The sequence below is a fragment of the Kogia breviceps genome, chromosome 7, assembly GCF_026419965.1.
Source record: "Kogia breviceps isolate mKogBre1 chromosome 7, mKogBre1 haplotype 1, whole genome shotgun sequence".
NCBI lineage: Eukaryota > Metazoa > Chordata > Mammalia > Artiodactyla > Physeteridae > Kogia > Kogia breviceps.
In genome coordinates this window covers 66547654-66575395 of record NC_081316.1, presented here as the reverse complement: position 1 = coordinate 66575395, position 27742 = coordinate 66547654, and the positions used below count along the sequence as shown (strand labels likewise).

The window sequence follows — 27742 nt, the reverse complement described above, 5'->3', positions numbered from 1 at the left end:
AATTTAGCTTGCTTCCATGACTTGGAAATTGTAAATGTGCTGCAATGAACATTAGGGTGCTTGTATCCTTTTGGATTATGGTTTTCTCTGGATATATGCCCAGGAGTGAGATTGCTGGGTCATATGGTAGTTCTATTTTATGTTTTTTAAGGAACCACCATACTGTTCTCCATAGTAGTTGTACCAATTTATGTTCCCACCAACAGTGTAGGAGGGTTCCCTTTTCTCCACACCTACTCCAGCATCTATTGTTGGTAGACTTTTTGATGATGACCATTCGACTGATGGGAGATGATACTTCATTGTAGTTTCAATTTGCATTTATCTGATGATTAGTGATATTGAGCATCTTTTCATATGCTCCTTGGCCATCTGTATGTCTTCTTTGGAGAGCTATCTGTTTAGATCTTCTGCCCATTTTCTGATTGGGTTGCTTGTTTTTTTCTTTGACCTAGAGCTGCATGAGCTGTTCATATATTTTGGAGACTAATCCCTTGTTGGCCACATCATTTGCAAATAATTTCTCCTTCTGTGGACTGTATTTTCTGTTGTTGATAGTTTCCTTTACTGTGCAGAAGCTTTTAAGTTTCATTAGATCTCATTTGTTTATTTTTGTTTTTATTTTCCTTACTCTAGGAGATGGGTCAAAAAAGATCTTGCTGTGATTCATGCCAAAGAGTGTTGTGCCTATGTTTTCCTCTAAGAGTTTTATAGTATTTAGCCTTACATTTAAGTCTTTAATCCATATTGAGTTTATTTTTGTATATGGTGTTAGGGAGTTTTCTAATTTTATTCTTTTTTTTTTAACATCTTTATTGGAGTATAATTGCTTTACAATGGTGTGTTAGTTTCTGCTTTATAACAAAGTGAATCAGTTATACATATACATATGTTCCCATATCTCTTCCTTCTTGTGTTTCCCTCCCTCCCACCCTCCCTTTCCCACCCCTCTAAGTGGTCACAAAGCACCAAGCTGATCTCGCTGTGCTATGCGGCTGCTTCCCACTAGCTGTCTACTTTATGTTTGGTAGTGTATATATGTCCATGACACTCTCTCAGTTTGTCACAGCTTACCCTTCCCCTCCCCGTATCCTCAAGTCCATTCTCTTGTAGGTCTGTGACTTTATTCCTGTCTTACCCCTAGGTTCTTCATAACTTTTTTTTTTAGATTCCATATATATGGGTTAGCAAATGGTATTTGTTTATCTCTTTCTGACTTACTTCACTCTGTATGACACACTCTAGATACATCCACCTCATTACAAATAACTCAATTTCATTTCATTTTATGGCTGAGTAATATTCCATTATATATATGTGGCAAATCTTCTTTATCCATTCATCTGTTGATGGACACTTATATTCCTTCCATGTTCTGGCTATTGTAAATAGAACTGCAATGAACATTTTGGTACAAGACTCTTTTTGAAATATGGTTTTCTCAGGGTATATGCCCAATAGTGGGATTGCTGGGTCATATGGTATTTCTATTTGTAGTTTTTTAAGGAACCTCCATACTGTTCTCCATAGTGGCTGTACCAATTCATATTCTCACCAACAGTGCAAGACTGTTCCTTTTCTCCACACCCTCTCCAACATTTATTGTTTCTAGATTTTTTGATGATGACCATTCTGACCAGTGTGAGATGATATCTCATTGTAGTTCTGATTTGCATTTCTCTAATGATTAATGATGTTGAGCATTCTTTGATGTGTTTGTTGGCAATCTGAATATCTTCTTTGGAGAAATGTCTATATAGGTCTTTTTCCCATTTTTGAATTAGGTTGTTTGGGTTTTTTTTGTTATTGAGCTGCATGAGCTGCTTGTAAATTTTGGAGATTAATCCTTCGTCAGTTGCTTCATTTGCAAACATTTTCTCCCATTCTAAGAGCTGTCTTTTCATCTTGTTTATGTTTTTCTTTGCTGTGAAAAAGTTTTGAGTTTCATTAGGTCCCATTTGTTTATTTTTGTTTTTATTTCCATTTCACTGGGAGGTAGGTCAAATAGGATTTTGCTGTGATTTATGTTATAGAGTGTTCTGCCTATGTTTTCCTCTAAGAGTTTTATAGTGGCTGGCCTTACATTTCGGTCATTAATCCATTTTGAGTTTATTTTTGTGTGTGGTGTTAGGGAGTGTTCTAATTTCATACTTTTACATGTACCTGTCCAGTTTTCCCAGCACCACTTATTGAAGAGGCTGTCTTTTCTCCACTGTATATTCTTGCCTCCTTTATCAAAGATAAGGTGACCATATGTGCGTGGGTATATCTCTGGGCTTTCTATCCTGTTTATTGATCTATATTTCTGTTTTGGTGCCAGTACCATACTGTCTTGATTACTGTAGCTTTGTAATATAGTCTGAAGCCACGGAACCTGATTCCTCAAGCTCCATTTTTCGTTCTCAAGATTGCTTTGGCTATTCGGGGACATTTGTATTTCCATAAAACTTGTGAAATTTTTTGTTCTACTTTTGTGAAAACTGCCATTCATAGTTTCATAGGGATTGCATTGAATCTGTAGATTGTTTTTGGTAGTAGAGTCGTTTTCACAATGTTGATTCTTCCAATCAAAGAATATGGTATATCTCTCCATCTCTTTGTATCATCTTTAATTTCTTTCATCACTGTCTTATAATTTTCTGCATACAGGTCTTTTGTCTCCTTAGGTAGGTTTATTCCTAGATATTTTATTCTTTTTGTTGCAATGGTAAATGGGAGTGTTTGCTTAATTTCACCCTCAGATTTTTCATCATTAGTGTATAGGAATGCCAGAGATTTCTGTGCATTAATTTTGTATCCTGTTACTTTACCAAATTCATTGATTAGCTCTAGTAGTTTTCTGGTAGCATCCTTAAGATAATCTATGTATAGTATCATGTCATCTGCAAACAGTGACAACTTTACTTCTTCTTTTCTTATTTGGATTCCTTTTATTTCTTTTTCTTTTCTGATTGATGTGGCTAGAACTTCCAAAGCTATATTGAATAAGAGTGGTGAGAGTGGGCCACCTTGTCTTGCTCCTGATCTTAGTGGAAATGGTTTCAGTTTTTCATCATTGAGGATGATGTTTGCTGTGGGTTTGTCATATATAGCCTTTATTATGTTGAGGAAAGTTCCCTTTATGCCTACATTCTGCAGGGCTTTTATCATAAATGGTTGTTGAATGTTGTTGAAAGCTTTCCCTGCATCTATTGAGATGATCATATGGTTTTTCTCCTTCAGTTTCTTAATATGGTGTATCACGTTGATTGATTTGCATATACTGAAGGATCCTTGCATTCCTGGCATAAACCCTACTTGATCATGGTGTACTATCCTTTTATGTGCTGTTGGATTTTGTTTGCTTGTATTTTGTTGAGGATTTTTGCATCTATGTTCATCAATGATATTGGCTTGTAGTTTTCTTTCTTTGTGACATATTTGTCTGGTTTTGGTAGCAGGGTGATGGTGGCTTCATAGAATGAGTTTGGGAGTGTTCCTCCCTCTGCTATATTTTCGAAGAGTTTGAGAAGGTTAGGTGTTAGCTCTTCTCTAAATGTTTGATAGAATTCGCCTGTGAATCCGTATGGTCCTGGGCTTTTGTTTGTTGGAAGATTTTGAATCACAGTTTCATTTTCAGTGCTTGTGATTGGTCTGTTTGTATTCTCTATTTCTTCCTGGTTAAGTCACAGCAGGTTGTAAAATTCTAAGAATTTGTCCATTTTTTCCAGGTTGTCCAATTTAATGGCTTATAGGTGCTTCTAGTAATCTCGCATGATCCTTTGTATTTCTGCACTGTCAGTTGTTACTTCTCCTTTTTCATTTCTAATTCTATTGATTTGAGTCTTTTCCCTTTTTTTCTTGATGAATCTGGTTAATGGTTGATCAATTTTGTTTATCTTCTCAAAGAACCATCTGTTAGTTTTATTGATCTTTGCTATCATTTCCTTCATTTCTTTTCATTTATTTCTGATCTCATTGTTATGATTTCTTTACTTCGCTAACTTAGGGGTTTTATTTTAATCTTCTTTCTCTAATTGCTTTAGGTGCAACTTTAGGTGGTTTATTTGAGATGTTTCTTGTTTCTTAAGGTATGATTGTATTGCTATAAACTTCCCTCTTAGAACTGCTTTTGCTGTATCCCATAGGTTTTGGGTCATCGTGTCTCCATTGTCATTTGTTTCTAAGTACTTTTTGATTTCCTCTTTGATTTCTTCAGTGATCACTTCGCTATTAAGTAGTGTACTGTTTAACCTCCATGTGTTTGTATTTGTTACAGATCTTTTCCTGTAGTTGATATCTAACCTCATAGCATTGTGGTCAGAAAATATACTTTATTGATTTCAATTTTCTTAAATTTACCAAGGCTTGATTTGTGACCCAAGATATGATCTATCCTGTAGAATATTCCATGCGCACTTGAGAAAAATGTGTATTCTGTTGTTTTTGGATGGATAGTCTTATAAATATCAAATAAGTCCATCTTGTTTAATGTAACATTTAAAGCTTGTGTCTCCTTATTTATTTTCATGTTGGATGATCTGTCTGTTGGTGAAAGTGGGGTGTTAAATCCCATTCTATGATTCTGTTACTGTTGATTTCCTCTTTTATGTTATTTGCTCTTTTAAGTATTTGACTTACGTATTGAAGTGCTCCTATGTTGGGTGCATAAATATTTACAATTGTTATATCTTCTTCTTGGATCAATCCCTTGATCATTATGTAGTATCCTCTTTCTCTCCTGTAATAGTGTTTATTTTAAAGTCTATTTTGTCTGATATGAGAATTGCTACTCCAGCTTTATTTTGGTTTCCATTTGCATGGACTATATTTTTCCATCCCCTCACTTTCAGTCTGTATGTGTCCCTAGGTCTGAAGTGGGTCTCTTGTAGACAGCATATATATGGGTCTTGATTTAGTATCGATTCAGCCAGTCTGTGTCTTTTCATGGGATCATTTAATCCATTTAAATTTAAGATAATTATTGATATGTATGTTCCTATTCCCATTTTCTTAATTGTTTTGTGTTTGTTATTGTAGGTCTTTTCCTTCTCATGTTTCTTGCCTAGAGAAGTTCCTTTATCATTGGTTTTAAAGCTGGTTTGGTGGGGCTGAACTCTCAGCTTTTCCTTGTCTGTAAAGGTTTTAATTTCTGCATCAAATCTTTGTGAGATCCTTGCTGGGTAGAGTAATATTGGTTGTAGGTTTTTCTCCTTCATCACTTTAAATATGTCCTGCCACTCCCTTCTGGCTTGCTGAGTTTCTGCTGAAATATCAGCTGTTAATCTTTTGGGGATTCCCTTGTTTGTTATTTTTCCCTTGCTGCTTTTCATATGTTTTCTTTGTATTTAATTTTTGATAGTTTGATCGATATGTTTTTTGGCGTGTTTCCCCTTAGATTTATACTGTATGAGCCTCTCTGCTGTTCCTGTGCTTGATTAACTATTTCCTTTCCCATATTAGGGAAGTTTCCAACTCTAATCTCTTCAAATATTTTCTCAGTCCCTTTCTTTTTCTCTTCTTCTTCTGATACCCCTATAATTTGAATATTGGTGCCTTTAGTATTTTCCCAGATGTCTTGGAGACTGCTCTCAGTTCTTTTCATTCTTTTTTCTTTATTCTGCTCTGCAGTAATTATTTCCACTATTTTATCTTCCAGGTCACTTATCCGTTCTTCTGCCTCAGTTATTCTGCTATTGATCCTATCGAGAGTATTTTTAATTTCATTTATTGTGTTGTTCATCATTGCCTATTTCCTCTTTAGTTCTTCTAGGTCCTTGTTAAATGTTTCTTGCATTTTCTCTTTTGTATTTCCAAGATTTTGGATCATCTTTACTATCAGTATTCTGAATTCTTTTTCAGGTAGACTGCCTATTTCCTCTTCATTTGTTAGGTGTGGTGGGTTTTTACCTTGCTTCTTCATCTGCTGTGTGTTTTTCTATCATCTCACTTTGCTTATCTTATTCTGTTTAGAGTCTCCTTTTTGCAGACTGCAGGTTCGTAGTTCCCGTTGTTTTTGGTGGCTGTCCCCAGTGACTAAATTTGGCTCAGTGGGTTATGTAGGCTTCCTGTTGGAGGGGACTAGTGCCTGTGTTCTGGTGGTTGAGGCTGGATCTTGTCTTTCTGGTGGGCAGGTCCACGTCTGGTGATGTGTTTTGGGGTGTCTGTAGCCTTATTATGATTTTAGGCAGCCTCTCTGCTAATGGGTGGTGTTGTGTTCTTGTCTTGCTAGTTGTTGGCATAGGGTGTCCAGCACCGTAGCTTGCTGGTCATTGAGTGAAGCTGGGTCTTGCTGTTGAGATGGAGATCTCTGGGAGATTTTTGCTGTTTGATATTACATGGAGCTGGGAGGTCTCTTGTGGACCAGTGTCCTGAAGTTTGCTCTCCAACCTCAGGGGCACAGCCCTGACTCCTGGCTGTAGCACCAAGAGCCTTTCATCCACACAGCTCAGAATAAAGTGGAGAAAAAGAAGAAGGAAAGAAAGAAAGAAAGAAAAAGAAAGAAAGAAAGAAAGAAAAAGAAAGAAAGAAAGAAAGAAAGAAAGAAAGAAAGAAAGAAAGAAAGAAAGAAAGAAAGAAAGAAAGAAAGAAAGAAGAAGGAAAAGGAGAAAGAGAGAAAGAAAGAAAGTATAAAATAAAATAAAGTAAGATAGAATAAGTAAAAACAAAACAAAACAAAACAAAAATGGATGGACATAACCCCCTAGGGTTGTGACAAATGGTGAAAGCAAAGCTTTACAGACAAAATCTCACACAGCATACACATTCACACTCACAAAAAGAGGAAAAGGGGGAAAAATAATACGTCTTGCTCTCAAAGTCCACCTCCTCAATTTGAGATGATTTGTTGTCTATTCAGGTATTCCACAGATGCAAGGTACATCAAGTTGATTGTGGAGATTTAATCCGCTGCTCCTCAGCCTGCTGGGAGAAATTGCCCTTTCTTTTCTTTGTTCGCACAGCTCCCAGGCTTCAGCTTTGGATTTGACCCTGCCTCTGCATGTAGGTTGCCTGAGGGCGTCTATTCTTCTGTCAGACAGGACAGGATTAAAGGAGCAGCTGATCCGGGGGCTCTGGCTCATTCAGGCTGGGTTGAGGGAGGGGTACGGATGCAGGGCAAACCTGCGGTGGCAGAGGTCAGTGTGACATTGCACCAGCATATGGCATGCCATGCATTCTCCCGGAGAAGTTGTCCCTGGATCATGGGACCCTGGCAGTGGCGGGCTGTACAGGCTCCAGGGAGGGAAGGTGTAGTTAGTGACCTGTGCTCGCACACAGGCTTCTTGGTGACAGCAGCAGCAGCCTTAGCATCTCATGCCCGTCTCTGGGGCCCGCACTGTTAGCCATGGCTCACGCCCGTCTCTAGAGCTCCTTTAAGCATCTCTCTTAATCCCCTCTCCTCGTGCACCAGGAAACAAAGAGGGAAGGAAAAAGTCTCTTGCCTCTTTGGCAGGTCCAGACTTTATCCTGGACTCCCTCCCAGCTAGCCGTGGTGCACTAACCCCTTTAGGCTCTGTTCACGCTGCCAACCCCAGTCCTCTTCCTGTATCCGACTAAAGCCCGAACCTCAGCTCCCAGCCCCACCCGCCCTGGCGGGTGAGCAGACAAGCCTCTCGGGCTGGTGAATGCTGGTCAGCACCAATCCTCCCTGTGGGCATCTCTCCAATTTGCCCTCTGCACCCTTGTTGGTGCGCTCTCCTCCATGGCTCTGAAGTTTCCCCCCTACACCACCCACAGTCTCCTCCCACTAAGGGACTTCCTAGTGTGTGGAAACCTTTCCTCCTTCACAGCTCCCTCCCACTGGTGCAAGTTCTATTCTTATTATTTTGTCTCTGTTTTTTTTTCTATTACCTTTTGCCCTACCCAGGTATATGGGAAGTTTCTTGCCTTTTGGGAGGTCTGAGGTTTTCTGCCAGTGTTCAATGGGTGTTCTATAGGAGCAGTTCCATGTGTAGATGTATTTCTGATGTATCTGTGGGGAGGAAGATCATCACATCTTACTCCTCTGCCATCTTCCTCAACTCCTCCTAATTTCATTCTTTTATATGTAGCTTTCCAGTTTTCGCAGTGCCACTTATTGAGGAGACTGTCTTTTTCTCCATTGTATATTCTAGCCTCCTTGTTGTAGATTAATTGACAATAGGTGTGTGTGTTTATTTCTGGGTTTTCTATCCTATTCCATTCATTGATATTTCGTTTTTCTGCTATTATTTTGACTACTGTTGCTTTGTAGTATAGTATGAAGTCAGGGGTTCTGATTCCTACAGCTCTGCTTTTCTGTCTCAAGATTGATTTGGCTATTCAGGGTCTTTTGTGTTTCAATACATATTTTAAAATTTTTTTGCTCTCCTTCTATGAAAAATGCCCTTCATAATTTGATAGGAATTGCATTGAATCTGTAGGTTGCCTTGAGTACTAAGTCTTTTTGACAGTAGTGATTCTTCCAATCCAAGAACATCTGTCTGTGCCATCTCTGATTTCTTTCATCAGCATCTTATTCTTTTCAGAGTAGAGGTCTTTTGTCTCCTAAGATGGCTTTATTCCTAGGTATTTTACTCTTTTTATGGAACGATAAATGGAATTGTTTCTTTAATTTCTCTTTCTGATCTTTTGTTTTTAGTGTATAGGAATGCAAGTGATTTCTGCATAGTAATTTTGTATCTGCAACTTTACCAAATGCATTAATTAGCTCTAATAGTTTTCTGATAAAATCTTTAGGATTTTCTATATATAATATCATGTCATCTGCAAACAGTGACAGTTTTACATCTTCTTTTCCAATTTGGCTTCTTTTATTTCTTTTTCTTCTCTGATTGCTGTGGCTAGGACTTCCAAAATATGTTGAATAAAAGTGGTGACACTGGGCATTCTTGTCTTGCTCCTAATCTAAGAGGAAATGTTTGCAGCTTTTCACTGATGAGAATGATGTTGGCTGTGGGTTTGTCTTACACAGCCTTTATTCATTGAGGTAAGTTCCCTCTAGTCCCACTTTCTGGAGAACTTTGATCATAAGTCAGGGTTGAATTTTGTCAAAAGCTTTTTCTGCATCCATTGAGATGATCATATGGTTTTTATTCTTCAGTTTGTTAATGTAATGTATCACACTGATTGATTTGTGCATTCTGAAGAATCCTTGCATCACTGGAATGAATCCCACTTGATCCATGTATATGATCCTTTTAATGTACTATTGGATTCAGCTTGCTAGTATTTTGTTGAGAATTTTTGCACCTATGTTCATCAGTAATATTAACCTGTTATTTGTGTGTGTGTGTGTGTGTGGTGTCTTTGTCTGGTTTTGTTTATCAGGGTTATGGTAACCTACTAGAATGAGCTTGGGAGTGTTCTTCCCTCTGCAGTTTTTTGGAAGAGTTTCAAAGGGATAGATGTTAACTGTTCTCTAAATGTTTGATATAATTCACCTGTGAAGCCATTGGTCCTGGACTTTTGTTTGTTGGAAGATTTTTAATCATAGTTTTAATTTTAGTACTTGTGATTGGCATGTTCTTTTTTTCTATTTCTTCCTGGTTCAGTCTTGGAAGGTTGTATTTTCTAAAAATTTGTCCATTTCTTCTAGGTTGTCCATATTATTGGCATATAGTTGCTTTTAGTAGTCTCTTATGATCCTTTGTATTTCTGTGGTGTCAGTTGTAACTTCTCCTTTTTCATTTCTAATTGTATTGATTTGAGTCCTCTCCCTCTTTTTCTTGATGAGTCTGGCGAAAGGTTTATCAATTTTTGTTTATCTTCTCAAAGAACCAGCTTTTAGTTTCATTGATCTTTGCTATTGTTTTCTTCATCTCTATTCATTTATTTCTGCTCTGATCTTTATGACTTTCCTTCTACTAACTTTGGGTTTTGTTTGTCTTCTTTCTACAATTGCTTTAGATGTTAGGTTGTTTATTTAAGAATTCTTTTGTTTCTTGATGTAAGATTTTATTGCTATAAACTTTCTCTTAGAATTGCTTTTGATGCATCTCTTATGTTTTGGTTCATCATGTTTTCATTTTCATTTGTCTCTAGGTATTTTTTAATTTCTTCTTCTTTAGTGATCCATTGGTTGTTTATTAGCATATTGTTTAGCCTCCATGTGTTTGTGTTTTTTAATATTTTTTCTCTGCAATTGATTTCTAATCCCATAGCGTTATGGTCAGAAAAGATGCTTGGTATGATTTCAGTTTTCTGAAAGTTTCTTTCTTAAACTTTCCAAGGCTTGATTTGTGGCCCAAGACATGATCTATCCTAGAGAATACTCCATGTGCACTTAAGAAGAAAGTGTATTCAGCTACTTTCAGATTGAATGTTTTGTAAATATCAATTAAGTCCATCTGGTCTAATGTCTCATTTAAATCCTGTGTTTCCTTATTCATTTTCTGTCTGGATGACCTGTCCATTGATAAGACTGTGGTATTAATGTCCCCCACTACTGTCATATTACTGTTCATTACTCCTTTATGGCTGTTAATGTTTGCTTTATATATTGAAGTACTCCTATGTTGGGTGCATATGTAATTACAATTGTTATATCTTCTTCTTAGTTTGATCCCTTGATCTTTATGTAGTGTCCTTCTTTGTCTATCGTAACATTCTTTATTTCAAAGTCTGTATTTTTCTGATATGAGTATTGCTACTCCAGCTTTCTTTTGATTTGCATTTGCATAGAATACCTTTTTCCATCCCCTCAATTTCAGTCTGTATGTTTCCCTAAGATCTGAAGTGAGTCTCTTGTAGACAGAATATATATGGGTCTTGTTTTTTATCTATTCACCAAGTCTATGTCTTTTGGTAGGATCACTTAATCCATTTACATTTAAGATAATTATCAGTATGAATATTCTTATTGCCATTTTGTTAATTGTTTTGGATTCTTTTTTGAAGGTCTTTTTTCTTCCCTTTATCTTTTGTTCTCTTCTCTTGTGATTTGATGTCTATCATTCGTGATATGTTTGGATTGCTTTTTCTTTTTTGTGTGTATCTATTGTAGTTTTTAGTTGGTGGTTCCCATGAGGTTTTGATATAGCAATCTGTATATATACCAGATTGTTGTAGGTTGCTGGTCTCTTAGTTTCCATTGCATTTTGAATATCCTGCATTTGTACTCTCCTCTTCTCATAATTGCTGGTTTTGATATTTGTGTGCGGATGAATTCATACCTTTACTTTATGTTTGTCTCTACTGGTAAGTTTCCCCATTTGTAATTTTCTTGACTCTGTATGTGCCCTTTTCTTTACTGCCTAGAGAAGTTTCTTTAGGATTTGTTGTAATGCTGGCTTGGGGTGTGTGTGTGTGTGCTGAATTCTCTTAGCTTTTGTTTGTCTGTAAAAGTTTTGATTTCTCCTTTGAATCTGAACAAGAGCCTTGCTGGGGAGAGTATTCTTGATTGTAGGTTTTTTTCTTTTTATCACCTTAAGTATATCATACCACTCTCTTCTGGCCTGCCGAGTTTCTGCTGAAAAATCAGCAGATAACCTTATGGGGCTTCCCTTGTATGTTATTTGTTGCTTTTCCTTGTTACTTTTACTATTTTTCCTCTGTCTTTAATTTTTGTCAGTTTGATTAATATGTCTCTGCCTGTTCCTCCTTGGATTTATCTTGTATGGGACTTTCTGCCCTTCCTGGTCCTGAATGAGTGCTCCCTTTCCCATGTCAGGGAAGTTTTTGGTTATAATCTCTTCAAATATTTTCTCCAGTTCTTTCTCTCCCTTTTCTTCTTCTGAGGCCCATATAATATAAATGTTGGTGTGTTTAATGTTGTCCCAGAGGTCTCTGAGACTGTCCTCATTTCTTTTCATTCTTTTTTCTTTACTCTGTTCCATGGCAGTGATTGTCTCCTTTCAGTCTCCCAGCTCACTTATTCATTCTTCTGCCTCAGTTATTCTGCTTTTGATTCCTCCTAGTGTATTTTTCATTCCAGTTATTGAGTTGTTCATCTGTTTGTTTGTTCTTTAAATCTCCTATCTCTTTGTTAAACATCTCTTGTTGCTTCTCAGTCTGTGTCTCCATTCGTTTTCCAAGATCTTGGATCATTTTTACTATCGTTAGTCCAAATTCTTTTCTGACAGATGCCTATTTCCACTTCACTTAGTTGTTCTTGTGGTTTTTTATCTTGTTCTTTCATCTGAAACATATTTCTCTGCCATTTCATTATATCTAACTTTGTGTTTATGGTCTCCTTTCTGTTAGCTGGAGGGTCATAGTTTCTCCTGCTTCTCGTGTCTGCCCTCTGGTGGGTGACTTTGGTTCTGAGGATTGTGCAGGCTTCCTGTTGAGAGGAACTGGTGCCTGTCCTCAGTTTGGTGGACCTGGGTCTTGTCCCTCTGGTGGGCAGTGCCATCATGTCAAGGAAGCAGGTTTACAGGTAGCTGTGAGCTCAGTATAGCTTCAGGCATCCTGTTTGCTAATGGGTGAGTCTGTGTTCCTATCCTTCTGGTTGTTTGGCCTGGGGCATTCCACACTGGAGTCTGTAGATTGTTGGGTAGGGCTGAGTCTTGATGCCAGAGTGGCAACCTCCTGGGGAGCTCATGATGATCATTATTATCTGGGGTTTCTGTCCTCAGTGTCCTTGCTCCCCAAATGACACACAGCCAACCCCCATCTCTCCAGGAGACCCTCCAAGACTCATAGGTAGATTCAGCCCTGGATTCTATGAAGTTACTGTTTTGTTCTGTATCCCAGTGTACGTGAAAAGTTGTGTTCACCCTCCAATAGTGGAATCTCTGTTTCCCCCAGTCCTGTGGTTCTCCTGTACTCCTCCTCCACTGGTGTTCAAAGACAAATGCTTTGGGTATTCTTCCATCTATTGCCACACCCTCATGCTGGGGAACCTGATGTGGGGCTTGGGACTCTCATTTTTGTGGGAGAACCTCTGTGATATGATTTTTTTTCCAGTTCATTGTTCTCCCACCCAGTGGGTATGGAATTTGATTATGTTGTGAAAGTGCTCCTCCTTCCATCTCATTGTGGCTTCTTCTTTGTCTTTGAATGTAAAATATCTTTTTTGGTTGGTTCCAGTTATTTTCATTGATGGTTATTCAGCAGTTAGTTTTGATTTTGATGTTTTCATGAGGGTAGATGAGCTTAGGTCCTTCTACTCCACCCTCTTTTCCAGAACCGAGGGGCTGATCCTTTTAGTTTGGTTGTGCTGCCTCTTTCCTCAGCATGTGCTGACTGTTATCCCCTTGATATGGAATGTGTAGGTACAGCAGCCCTTGCCTGCTTTGGACAGTGGGAGCAGGTCCTGGTGTCTGCTCATGAATTTCCTAGGGGCAGATGCTATCCACTTACTCCTGGGACAGCAGGGACAGGTCCTGGATCCTGCTCATAGATTTCTTAGTTGTGGGAGCTATCCATACCCTTCTGGGACAGCTGGAACAGGTCCTGGTGACTTCAGGTAGATTTTCTAGTGGCAGAAGCTATATGCACTCTCCTGGGACAACAGGGGCAAGGCCTGGCATCAGTTCACGGGTCTGGTAGAGGTGGCTAGTGCCTGTCTCTGGAGCCCAAGATGGTGGCAGTGACTCACACCTGCCCCTGGAGCTCCTATAGGTGGTGTCCTATTGCCTGGGAATGCTCACAGGGAAAGAAACTCTTATGGTGGTCCTACCCCTCTCTTCGTGTGACCCCTAATAATGGTGACTTGCCTCTCTGGCATGCCCAGCCTTCTTCAGAGTAAACCCTGAGTTGCCACAACCTGGCTTCTTCAAGATGTTTCTGCACATCCCACCCTGGTCCTCTCCCTGGATCTGAACTCTGGATCCTGATCTTCAGCACCTAGCCTCCACCTGCACTGACAGAGGAGTGTCTCAGTTTGGGGAGTGCAAGGTATTCCATTTCACCTTCCACAAACCTGTTGCTGCTCTCTTCTCTTAGGCTCTGAAACTCTCCTTCCATCCAGGCTGATATCGCCACAAGTAGAGAGATTTTTCCAGGGTGCAGGAACCTTTCCTCCTTCACAGCTCCCTCCCTGGGGTACAGACCCTGTCCCCAGTCTTTCTTTTTCTTTTTCCTTTTGTCCTACTCAGTTACATGGAGGTTTTATTGTCTTTTTGAATGCCTGAGGTCTTCTGTCAGTGTTCAGTAGCTGTTCTCTGTAAATCTGTTCCACTTATAGATGTATTTTCAATGTTTTTGTGGGAGAATGTGAATTCCACGTCCTACTCCTCTGCCATCTTAATTCCCCTGCCTCCTTAAGAGAAGTTTATATTCAATTTATTTTTAGCAAGACTATATAATTTTCATAAACTGTAAGAGAGTGGGTTATTTGGATATAATGAGAAATTGAAATAATTTTCTGAATAATTCATTCCAAATACATTTTGCCTGAAATATTTAAATAGTTGATTGAAAAAAAACACTTTTATAAATATTTTGAAGTACTAAAGATTAAAAGGAATAATATAATACCCATGATTCCACCACTTGTTTAAGCCTTTATATGTGCTTCATATCTTGTTTAATAAAAATAAATAAGACTTTTCCTTTGGAATTTTTCCTGCTTTCATTGTGACAAACACCCTAATGAATTTGTTGTGTTGCAAGGTCTAGTGTTTTATACATTAACTTTCTCATGTGTATCCATAAACAATAGAATTTCTTTTAATTTTCATGAGTGATATTTCACTGTATAAACATTTCTCTAACTTTTAAAAAAACTTATGTTTTAAGATCTATCCTTGTTGAGACATAGATAACTCTAGCCCATCATTTTAATTACTGGTCAACATTTCAGTGTATGACTATACTGTATTTTAATGTTCACTCATCTATTCCTCTATTGATGAACACAGGTTTTGTTTTTCTAATTTTTAATTATTACAATATATGTTCCTATGAACATGACATTACATAAATTAAGCTACTTTACATTTCATATGATATAAATAATTGAGTTTCCTAAAGGTTACTAGAATTGGAATGATCAGATGTTGTTTACCTCAATATTCACTTGGACTTAATGAATAAAGATTTCTAAACCAAGTCCATAACTTTTATATAATAGTATTCATTTTTTTAGACTTATTGTGTGTCATCTTGTTGCATGCAGTAATGCCCAAGGACCATTTCCTCTTCACCTAGGGCACTTTATTACTAGTTTCATTTCTGGACAAAAAGAAATTTTTATTGAATTTTGAATTTTTCATGTTTGATGTTTTCATTTTTCTCTGAATGTTATGTTTACAATCATCATTGCTCCCACTCATCCAAATTTTAAAATAATGCACATTATAAGCAATGGTCTCTTAAAATCATGCTGCTGATCTGTGAAACTGAAATAATTGCTTATGCTAAGGACATTTTCAGCAAATTTTGAAATGGCATGAATAGTCAAATTATTTGCCTGAGCAGAATCAATTGTATTTCCTTGCTAAGTGCAAACTAAAAATGTAGAAAAACTCTTTAACTACTTTGATATAAAATTTTCCTTAACCTTTAAGCATTTTTTTTCTCATTTTACAATTGAACTACTTCTAGACTTTTCAGAATGCCTATTTTTCATTCACTGTGAGAGGTTCCTTCTTCAGTTCAAAACAAGTTACCTTCTAACCAATGTTGTATAAATAGCTCATCATATCAGAGGATGTACAATGGAGCAGGATAGGGTAGTGGTCAAGTGAACCAGAATCAGAGTGCTTAGGGTTTGAAACTTATTTTTTGAAATTTAGGAACTAAATTTCTTTTGGGCCCATTATCCTCATATTTAAATTGGTATCTATATCAGAAGATTATTGTTAAGATTAAATATGCTGTTTATAAAGCTCTTATACTTGTAACACAGTAGATATTCATTTATTATTTTAATCTGTTTGTTCCATGAAGGAATAGACTATCTTACTCTGCACTTGATTCTCATATTTTATGTTTAGCCATGTTGAGTGATGTGTGATAGTTGGATTACAGACCTCATCTGGCAGTTCCAAAGAAATAGTGGGTTTGGTAATGTGGCCAAAGGCATTTTGAGCTATGACTTAGAACTGATCTAGTAGTCAGCTTATTCCTACAAGTTTTTATTAGCAAAGACATTTTGCTGATGACTAAGTCTTAGTCATGTGATAAACACTAACTGTTTTTATGGCAAATCCCCTAATTTAAGCAGTGGTACTATTAGGGATAGAGACATTTTCCTCTATCCTTCTAGGTTCTTCTGGGTGCTCTAAGAATTAAATTGAAATGAGGCAGATTAACAGGAGAAAATCAGACAAAAGTTTAATAACATGGGAGAAACCCAGGAAAAATAAATAACTCTCCAAATTGTCCAGGCCCTCATCTTAAATATCATCTTCAGCTAAAGACAAAAAAGGATGTTGGGGGTACTGGTTTGAGACCTCAGAGGGGAGGAAGACGATTCACATGGAGATGGAAAAGCAAATGTTTGGTAAAGAAATGTTTGCTAGGCCATACAGAGACAATGGAACACGAAAAGGAATTTTAACGAATAGATTTTGCTAGGTTCCTCCTTGTCTACCACACCTAGTTCATACTGTAGTTATCTATGGTGATAGCTCCTTTCCTGGAATAGTCCTTCTATTCTTTTAGGAAGTTAGAGGGAAGGTAAAAGTTTCTTCCCGAGACTTTGAGGCCTTGATTGCTTCCAGCTAAAAATTATCTGCATATCAAGGAGACGTTTTGGGGTGGTGAATTTTGCTCCCCTACAGTACATAAAAACATATATGTTAATTAAATTACAACAAAGTTTGTGGCTTAAATGACACAGATTTATTATTTTACAGTTCTATAGAATAGAGGTCTATTATGCGTTTCCCTGATCTAAAATCAAGATATCATCAGAGCTGCATTCTTCTCTGGAAGGTCTAGGAGATAATCTCGTTTCTTGTCTTTTCCAGCTTCTATAGTCCACCTGCATTCCTTGGTTTGCCGCTTCCTTCCTCCATCATATAGCCAGTAATATTGCATCCCTCTGACACTGTTTCCACTGTCACATCTCTTTTTCTGACTCTTTTCTTCTTCCTTCTTCTTCTACTTTTAAGGACCATTGTGATTACATTGAGTCCATTGGATAATCCAGGATAATTTCCCTATTTTAAAGTCAGGTGATTAGCAACCTTAATTCCATCTGCAACCTTAATTCACTTTTGCCCCATAACCTAACATATTCACAGGTTCTAGGGATTAGGACATGGACTTTTTTTTTTTAAAGAACCCTACTTCCTGTCCTCCTTTTGGACAGTAGGTAGTGTTGTTATTCTGCCTAAAACAAGGGGAAAACATCTGCCTAGAATTGTAGCCTCAATTCTACCTACACGTCCTTGTCTTTGAGAACTTTTTTTTAAACATATCAATTATTTTTTTAAAAATCTAGGAAAGAAAAGGACTTTGCAAGATGAGTTATTTAACTTTTAAAGAATTTCTACTAGAAATATAGAAATATATTTCTTATGCTGTGGAGGCTGGAAGTCAGAAATCATGGTACCAGCATGGTCAGGTTCTTGTGAGAGCTCTCTTGTAGCTTGCAGATGACTGACTTCTCTTTTTATCTTCACATAATGGCAAGAGAGAGAGGAAGCAAGCTCTCATGACACTTATAAGAGCACTAATCCTATTCCACTCCTTGAGCTCCACCTTCACGACTTCATCTAATTTTAACTAATTCCCAAAAGGCCTCACCTCCTATCATCACATTCAGGTATAGGGTTTCAACAAATTAATTTTGAGAGGACACAAGCATTACATCCATAACAAGGACTGAATTTTATTTCTATATCTAAGAAGCAGTAAGATGTTTGTCTTGAGGAGGAAATTACGGAGTAGTACAGGGAATTTTTATAAGATGACTGCAGTATCCTTACTTCACAATCTGCCCACAGATATAGCTAGCCCTACATAATCTCTAAAAAAGCTGGGTACTCAGAAAGTTGTAATAGTTAACTTATGGGTATATTTAGACCACTAGAATCATGTTTAAAACTCCATAAACTACATTTTTTAGACTAGAGTTTGGTATAATCGATTTCTAGCCTAGGAATCTGGAGAACTGAAGTCTCATCTTGGTTAAGATATTAACTTTTGTGTACTATTTGGCCAACCTGATAATGTTTCTGGGCTTGGTCCCTTCATCTCTACAATGAAGATTACCTAGATGATTACTAAAATAACTTTTAGCTCTAAAATGTTATGACAGTGATGGCAAACTTACATTGAATTTCTTTTTCCCTGTAAGCATAGTTTTTCACATTACCCCATTTAATATTCATAGCAAGCCTGTGAGTTAAGCACTGTTATTATCTTTATTTTTCAGATGAAAAGAAATTGAGTCTTTGAAAGGTTAAATAAATCACCAAGAACACACAGCTAAAAACACACAATATAGGAGTCAGAATTCAAATTCATAACTGGCTTATCCTAGAGCCTGTGTTCTTATCCATGGACAAACTATCTCTGTGAGTCAATAACTGTTGATAAGGAGCAATAATTTCTGAAGATGACTTGCCTTGATGGGAGGATTTGCTCTGCAAAAGAGTGATAAAAGGATCAATAGGGAGCAAGCTGGAATTAGAACAAGGGTGATTCTGTTTCTTTCTTATTTCCATACATATGAATATGTCCAGGTTACATTTTTGTTATCCTAGAGTTCTTTTCATACTCAAAGAATAAAAAAGAAGAATGTTTGTCCTAAAATATTTGCTTGGCATCTCCGTATTTCTAACCATATCTGTATCTCTTACTCTGGATCTGAACATCAGCTGTGGCAAATAGATGCCTCCGGGTTAAACAGAAAACCATCTTTTGTGTCTGTTATGTTAAAACATTTTGTGTCTAATGCGTATAATAAAATCACAGTGAATATAGGCATATTATTCAGAATTTTACTTTATAGACAATTTAGAGGAATGCATCTTTCTAGTATATTGAGATTTGCATGGAATAATTGAAGAAAGATTAACTTACTTGGGTATATTTTTCTTTGCATGTAAAAGTTAATAGTTACTAACTTAGTTAAAACACTAGGTGGAAAATCTGTTTCTATTTCTTTGTCAATATTATTATTATACAAGAGTGAGATATACTGTAAATATTTATTCTTCTTACTATAGATACTTAAAATGGGGAAAAACATCCAAAAAAATTCTGTCTAGTAGTTTACCTATAATTTCCTGTTTTGAAAAAATCAAAATGCTCATCTGCACTAGTGACTATATTTTTAAAAAATATTTGGGCTGGTATTTTCCTGTCCTGTCAGTCTTTTAAGTGACTTTATTGATCATCCTATTCTTTATAAAAGCACCAAAAATAGTAAACACTATATTTTACAAAAGAAAAAAAAATATTAAAGACAAATGACTTAATAGTTTACAAAAGGATAAATTAAGTTGTGCCTCAATAATTATATTTCTATTTTTTTAATTACAAAGAATAACATCCATGTTATCCTTTTAAAAGTGTCAATAAAAGTCACATATAGCAAAATTGAATGAGATATTCTATTTAGACATTTTTAATTAACTTTTTCTTCCTTTGTCTCTCTGCTGTACCAAATATCATTTTCCCCAGAAAATATAATTCTGAGGATTGGAAATCATAAGCTTTCCTAATTTTTAAAAATAAATCTGGTCTACTTTGTTGCCTTTAGAATATTCCACCTCAATCATTCCATATATTTACCAGCATTATGAGGTCATTATAGTGGAGTCTTTGAGGATCAGAATATAATGTTGCAGTTATTTTTATAGTAAAAATCATATATATATATTTACCTAATAGCTCACTTTTATAAGTTTAATTGCTTATAGTTGTCAGAGTCAATACATAAATATATAAATAAGTACTGTGTAATAATGGTTAGTTATTATTTCATTGTTATGAAATGAAAAAGTGGGTCTGGCAATTTTGACGTTTTTTGTAGTTTGACTGTTTGACATAGGTTTGGTCTATATGATAAGGCTCTAGATTGAATGTAGAAATATTGCTGGTCCTATATTAGGGAACATTCCTTACTCTAGATGAAGGGTGTTTCTCTTTTCCCATGACAGTAATGATAAAATGTTAATTACCTAACTTAGGGTGCAGAATTTAAAGACATGAATCTGGTCCATGTCAATAGTTCTAATATGGTAGACATCTATTAATTTCATAAAAAAGAGGAATTTCTATGAAGTACAAAAAACAGCTATTTTATTGGCCATAAATAATATCTTTACAAATAGCACCAAGTTTAACTAAATTCTTTACATTATCTAGATCACTATAAACTGAAAATTATTTACTAAGATAATTGAGCATAATCTAAAGCAAGAGGGAAATCCAATGCACATCCTCCTCTTTCTTTCTCCACTAAAAATGGCACCAATGCAAGTGACTGGGTCGTCAATGTTTATTTTGCAATTAATAAAGGATAAAGGATACTTTCTGAATTTTTTTAGATATTCACATTTTAGCTGAAAGGGCCAAGTAGAAAAGTAATTTTAAAACATTTGTTGGCGGGCTTCCCCGGTGGCGCAGTGGTTGAGAGTCCGCCTGCCGATGCAGGGGACACGGGTTCGTGCCCCAGTCCGGGAAGATCCCACGTGCCGCGGAGCGGCTGGGCCCGTGAGCCGTGGCCGCTGAGCCTGCGCGTCCGGAGCCTGTGCTCTGCAACAGGAGAGGCCACAACAGGGAGAGGCAAAAAAAAAAAACAAACAAACAAAAAAAAAAAAAACATTTGTTGGCTATGAAACCAATTTAAGTAAACTCTGATTTAAAAATCCAAACTAGAACATAGTTAAATGTAGTGTTGTTAAGGTATTGGGAGATGGTATAGCATTTAAGGAAATCTTAAGTTTGGCGTGTTTATGAGTTTACTGACATATTTTCAATGCATACTCACATGTGTACTTTTCTGGAAGGATGTTTTTTCTAATACATTAGATTTCCAAAGTGACCCATAGTTTGGAATTTTTTTTAATTGCTTCTGGCTGATTAAATAAATGAATGACCAAATAAAACATATCAGGAGACCCAAGTTCACATTAATGTTCTGACACTAATTAGTTTATGACCCTGGATAACTCACATGAATAATCTTATCTTCTGTATCATGAATTAGAAAAAAACAATTAGGTCTGTATTATTTTCAAAAATTTTACACTAAATCCTAGAAAAGAAAAAAAGATATTAGTGGAAAAGTAGTGAAATCTAAATAAAGTCTTTAGTTTAGTTGATAAAACACTATTATTAATCTCTTAGTTATGACAAATGTACCAGGGTTATGTAGAATGTTAACACTAGGGAAAACTGAGTAAAGAGTTTAAGGGAACTCATACTATCTTTGCAACATTTCTGTAAATGAGAATGAAATAACTACAAACAAAATTTCTATTAAATTAAGTTTTGTATCTAAAACAAAAATTAAATTATTCTAAAATAAAATATTTATTTTAAAAAAGTATCACAGTTTTAACATCTAGTGAAGCTGAGAATTTATTTTCAACCTAGAAAATAGTGGATCTTATATGTTATTAAAGACCCATTGTATGTTTTTGACCTGGTAAACCACATGATCAAAGGAAAACTTATTTGGAGGTAATGTTCCACATGGAGGGAATAAGGAAAACTAGAGGAAATATTAGTATTGAAAGGCAACATTATTGTTCTAAACTTGAGCTAGGACTAAGGTTGTGAGAATGGAAGGAAACCATATGAAAGTATAAAGGTATGAATATCTTTAAAGATATAATGAACAGGGCTGACCAGGCAAAATCACATAACCATTATAGGCATTGTGTGGTCAACACTGGGCCTTGGAAGAGGAAAGTCATGTTTACTGATTTTTTTTTTTAAACATCTTTATTTGAGTATAACTGTTTTACAAGAGTGTGTTAGTTTCTCCTTTACAACAAAGTGAATCAGTTATACATATACATATGTTCCCATAACTCTTCCCTCTTTTGTCACCCTCCCTCCCACCGTCCCTATCCCACCCCTCTAGGTGGTCACAAAGCACAGAGGTGAACTCCCTGTGCTATGCTGCAGCTTCCCACTAGCTATCTAATTTACATTTGGTAGTGTGTATATGTCCGTGCCACTCTCTCACATCCTCACAGCTTACCCTTCCCCCTCCCCATATCCTCAAGTCCATGCTCTAGTAGGTCTGTGTTTTATTCCCATCCTACCACTAATCTCTTCATTACATTTTTTTTTTTTTAGAATCCATATATATGTGTTAGCATACGGTATTTGTTTTTATCCTTCTGACTTACTTTCACTCTCTATGACAGACTCCAGGTCTATCCACCTCATTACAAATAACTCAGTTTCATTTCTTTTTATGGCTGAGTAATATTCCACTGTATATATGTGCCACATCTTCCTTATCCATTCATCTGTTGATGGACACTTAGGTTGCTTCCATGTCCTGGCTATTGTAAATAGAGCTGCAATAAACATTTTGGTACATGACTCTTTTTGAATTATGGTTTTCTCAGGGTATATGCCCAGTAGTGGGATTGCTGGGTCATATGTTAGATCTATTTGTAGTTTTTTAAGGAACCTCCATACTGTTCTCCATAGTGGCTGTATCATTTTACATTCCCACCAACAGTGCAAGAGTGTTCCCTTTTCTCCACACCCTCTCCAGCATTTATTGTTTCTAGAGTTTTTGATGATGGCCAATCTGACCGGTGTGAGATGATATCTCATTGTAGTTTTGATTTGCATTTCTCTAATGATTAATGATGTTGAGCATTCTTTCATGTGTTTGTTGGCTATCTGTATATCTTCTTTGGAGAAATGTCTATTTAGTTCTTCTGCCCATTTTTGGATTGGGTTGTTTGTTTTTTTGTTATTGAGCTGCATGCGTTGCTTATAAATTTTGGAGATTAATCCTTTGTCAGTTGCTTCATTTGCAAATATTTTCTCCCATTCCGAGGGTTGTCTTTTGGTCTTATTTATGGTATCCTTTGCTGTGCAAAAGCTTTTAAGTTTCATTAGATCCCATTTATTTTTGTTTTTATTTCCATTTCTCTAGGAGATGGGTCAAAAAGGATCTTGCTGTGATTGATGTCATAGAGTGTACTGCCTATGTTTTCCTCTAAGAGTTTGAGAGTGTCTGGCCTTACATTTAAGTCTTTAACACATTTTGAGTTTATTTTTGTGTATGGAGTTAGGGAGTGTTCTAATTTCATACTTCTATGAGTAGCTGTCCAGTTTTCCCAGCACCACTTATTGAAGAGGCTGTCTTTTCTCCATTGTGTTTCCTTTCCTCCTTTATCAAAGATAAGGTGACTATAAGTGTGTAGGTTTATCTCTGGGCTTTCTATCCTGTTCCATTGATCTATATTTCTGTTTTTGTGCCAGTACCATACTGTCTTGATTACTGTGGTCTTGTAGTATAGTCTGAAGTCAGGGAGCCTGATTCCTCCAGCTCCATTTTTCGTTCTCAAGATTGCTTTGGCTATTCGGAGTCTTTTGTGTTTCCATACAAATTGTGAAATTCTTTGTTCTAGTTCTGTAAAAAATGCCAGTGGTAATTTCATAGGGTTGCATTGAATCTGTAGATTGCTTTGGGTAATAGAGTCATTTTCACTATGTTGATTCTTCCAATCCAAGAACATGGTATATCTCTCCACCTATTTGTATCATCTTTAATTTCTTTCATCAGTGTCTTATAGTTTTCTGCATACAAGTCTTTTGTCTCCTTAGGTAGGTTTATTCCTAGATATTTTATTCTTTTTGTTGCAATGGTAAATGGGAGTGTTTTCTTAATTTCATTCTCAGATTTTTCATCATTAGTGTATAAGAATGCCAGAGATTTCTGTGCATTAATTTTGTATCCTGCTACTTTACCAAATTCATTGATTAGTTCTAGTAGTTTTCTGGTAGCATCCTTAGTATTCTCTATGTATAGTATCATGTCATCTGCAAACAATGACAGCTTTACTTCTTCTTTTCCTATTTGGATTCCTTTTATTTCTTTATTTTCTCTGATTGCTGTGGCTAGAACTTCCAAAACTAGGTTGAATAAGAGTGGTGAGAGTGGGCAACCTTGTCTTGTTCCTGATCTTAGTAGAAATGGTTTCAGTTTTTCACCATTGAGAACAATGCTGGCTGTGGGTTTGTCATATATTGCCTTTATTATGTTGAGGAAAGTTCCCTCTATGCCTAGTTTCTGCAGGATTTTTATCATAAATGGGTGTTGAATTTTGTCAAAAGCTTTCTCTGCATCTATTCAGATGATCATATGGTTTTTCTCCTTCAGTTTGTTGATATGGTGTATCACGTTGATTGATTTGCGTCTATTGAAGAATCCTTGCATTCCTGGAATAAACCCCACTTGATCATGGTGTATGATCCTTTTAATGTGTTGTTGGATTCTGTTTCCTAGTATTTTGTTGAGGATTTTTGCATCTATGATCATCAGTGATATTGGCCTGTAGTTTTCTTTCTTTGTGACGTCTTTGTCTGGTTTTGGTATCAGGGTGATGGTGGCCTCGTAGAATGAGTTTGGGAGTGTTCCTCCCTCTGCTATCTTTTGGAAGAGTTTGAGAAGGATAGGTGTTAGCTCTTCTCTAAATGTTTGATAGAATTCGCCTGTGAAGCCATCTGGTCCTGGGCTTTTGTTTGTTGGAAGATTTTGAATCACAGTTTCAATTTCAGTGCTTGTGATCGGTCTGTTCATATTTTCTATTTCTTCCTGGTTCAGTCTCGGCAGCTTGTGCATTTCTAAGAATTTGTCCATTTCTTCCAGGTTGTCCATTTTATTGGCATAGAGTTGCTTGTAGTAATCTCTAATAATCTTTTGTATTTCTGCAGAGTCAGTTGTTACATCTCCTTTTTCATTTCTAATTCTATTGATTTGAGTCTTCTCCCTTTTTTTCTTGATGAGTCTGGCTAATGGTTTATCAACTTTATTTATCTTCTCAAAGAACCAGCTTTTACTTTTATTGATCTTTGCTATTGTTTCCTTCATTTCTTTTTCATTTATTTCTGATCTGATCTTTATGATTTCTTTCCTTCTGCTAAATTTGGGGTTTTTTTATTCTTCCTTCTCTAATTGCTTTAGGTGCAAAGTTAGGTTGTTTATTCGAGATGCTTCCTGTTTCTTAAGGTATGATTGTATTGCTATAAACTTCCCTCTTAGAACTGCTTTTGCTGGAAGAGGCGAGTCCGGTCTCAAAATGGAGGTAAAACCGCCGCCCGGTCGCCCCCAGCCCGACTCCGGCCGTCGCCGCCGCCGCCGGGGGGAGGAGGGCCATGATCCAAAGGAACCAGAACAGTTGAGAAAACTATTTATCGGTGGTCTGAGCTTTGAAACTACAGATGATAGCTTAAGAGAACATTTTGAGAAATGAGGCACACTTACAGATTGTGTGGTGATGAGAGACCCACAAACAAAACGTTCCAGGGGCTTTGGTTTTGTGACTTACTCTTGTGTTGAAGAGGTGGATGCGGCAATGTGTGCTCGACCACACAAGGTTGATGGGCGTGTAGTGGAACCAAAGAGAGCTGTTTCTAGAGAGGATTCTGTAAAGCCGGGTGCCCATCTAACAGTGAAGAAAATTTTTGTTGGTGGTATTAAAGAAGATACAGAAGAATATAATTTGAGAGACTACTTTGAAAAGTATGGCAAGATTGAAACCATAGAAGTTATGGAAGACAGGCAGAGTGGAAAAAAGAGAGGATTTGCTTTTGTAACTTTTGATGATCATGATACAGTTGATAAAATTGTTGTTCAGAAATACCACACTATTAATGGGCATAACTGTGAAGTGAAAAAGGCTCTTTCTAAACAAGAAATGCAATCTGCTGGATCACAGAGAGGTCGTGGAGGTGGATCTGGCAACTTTATGGGTCGTGGAGGAAACTTTGGAGGTGGTGGAGGTAACTTCGGCCGTGGTGGAAACTTTGGTGGAAGAGGAGACTATGGTGGTGGAGGTGGTGGCAGCAGAGGTAGTTATGGAGGAGGTGATGGTGGATATAATGGATTTGGAGGTGACGGTGGTAACTATGGCGGTGGTCCTGGTTATAGTAGTAGAGGAGGCTATGGTGGTGGTGGACCAGGATATGGAAACCAAGGTGGTGGATATGGTGGCGGTGGTGGAGGATATGATGGTTACAATGAAGGAGGAAATTTTGGAGGTAACTATGGTGGTGGTGGGAGTTATAATGATTTTGGAAATTATAGTGGACAACAGCAATCAAACTATGGACCCATGAAGGGGGGCAGTTTTGGTGGAAGAAGCTCGGGAAGTCCTTATGGTGGTGGTTATGGATCTGGTGGTGGAAGTGGTGGATATGGTAGCAGAAGGTTCTAAAAACTCAGAAGAAAAGGGCTACAGTTCTTAGCAGGAGAGAGAGCGAGGAGTTGTCAGGAAAGCTGCAGGTTACTTTGAGACAGTCGTCCCAAATGCATTAGAGGAACTGTAAAAATCTGCCACAGAAGGAACGATGATCCATAGTCAGAAAAGTTACTGCAGCTTAAACAGGAAACCCTTCTTGTTCAGGACTGTCATAGCCACAGTTTGCAAAAAGTGCAGCTATTGATTAATGCAATGTAGTGTCAATTAGATGTACATTCCTGAGGTCTTTTATCTGTTGTAGCTTTGTCTTTTTCTTTTTCTTTTCATTACATCAGGTATATTGCCCTGTAAATTGTGGTAGTGGTACCAGGAATAAAAAATTAAGGAATTTTTAACTTTAAAAAAAAAAAAAAAAAAAAAAGAACTGCTTTTGCTGTATCCCATAGGTTTGGGGTTGTTGTGTCTCCATTGTCATTTGTTTCTAAGTACTTTTTGATTTCCTCTTTGATTTCTTCAGTGATCACTTCGTTATTAAGTAGTGTATTGTTTAGCCTCCATGTGTTTGTATTTTTTACAGATCTTTTCCTGTAATTGATATCTAGTCTCATAGCGTTGTGGTCAGAAAAGATACTTGATACGATTTCAATTTTCTTAAATTTGCCAAGGCTAGATTTGTGACCCAAGATATGATCTATCCTGGAGAATGTTCCATGGGCACTTGAGAAAAATGTGTATTCTGTTGTTTTTGGATGGAATGTCCTATAAATATCAAGTAAATCCATCTTGTATAATGTATCATTTAAAGCTTGTGTTTCCTTATTTATTTTGATTTTGGATGATCTGTCCATTGGTGACAGTGGGGTGTTAAAGTCCCCTACAATGATTGTGTTACTGTCGATTTCCCCTTTTATGGCTTTTAATATTTGCCTTATGTATTGAGGTGCGCCTATGTTGGGTGCATAAATATTTGCAATTGTTATATCTTCTTCATGGATCGATCCCTTGATCATTATATAGTGTCCTTCTTTGTCTCTTTTAATAGTTTTTATTTTTCAGTCTATTTTGTCTGATATGAGAATTGCTACTCCAGCTTTCTTCTGATTTCCATTTGCATGGAATATCTTTTTCCATCTCCTCACTTTCAGCCTGTAAGTGTCCCTAGGTCTGAAGTGGGTCTCTTGTGGACAGCATATATATGGGTCCTGTTTTTGTATCCATTCAGCCAGTCTGTATCTTTTGGTGGGAGCATTTAATCCATTTACATTTAAGGTAATTATTGATATGTGCGTTCCTATTATCATTTACTTAATTGTTTTGGGTTGTTCTTGTAGGTCTTTTCCTTCTCTTATGTTTCTTGCTTAGAGAAATTCCTTTAGCATTTGATGTAAAGCTGGTTTGGTGGTGCTGAACTCTCTCAGCTTTTGCTTGTCTGTAAAGGTTTTAATTTCTCCATCAAATCTGAATGAGATCCTTGCTGGGTATTGTAATCTTGGTTTTAGGTTTTTTTGCTTCATCACTTTAAATATGTCCTGCCA

General features: G+C 36.8%; 2 protein-coding genes across 3 annotated transcripts in view; both read left to right on the top strand.

Annotated features, from left to right (window-relative positions):
* GUCY1A2 (guanylate cyclase 1 soluble subunit alpha 2) overlaps positions 1 to 27742 on the top strand; it is a 477302-nt gene that overhangs the window by 405025 nt on the left and 44535 nt on the right. The window lies entirely within an intron of this gene.
* LOC131760636 (heterogeneous nuclear ribonucleoprotein A3-like) lies at positions 25064 to 26496 on the top strand. The gene has a single exon (XM_067039463.1). The coding sequence runs from the start codon at positions 25284 to 25286 to the stop codon at positions 26220 to 26222; it is 939 nt and encodes a 312-aa protein (XP_066895564.1). The 5' UTR covers positions 25064 to 25283; the 3' UTR covers positions 26223 to 26496.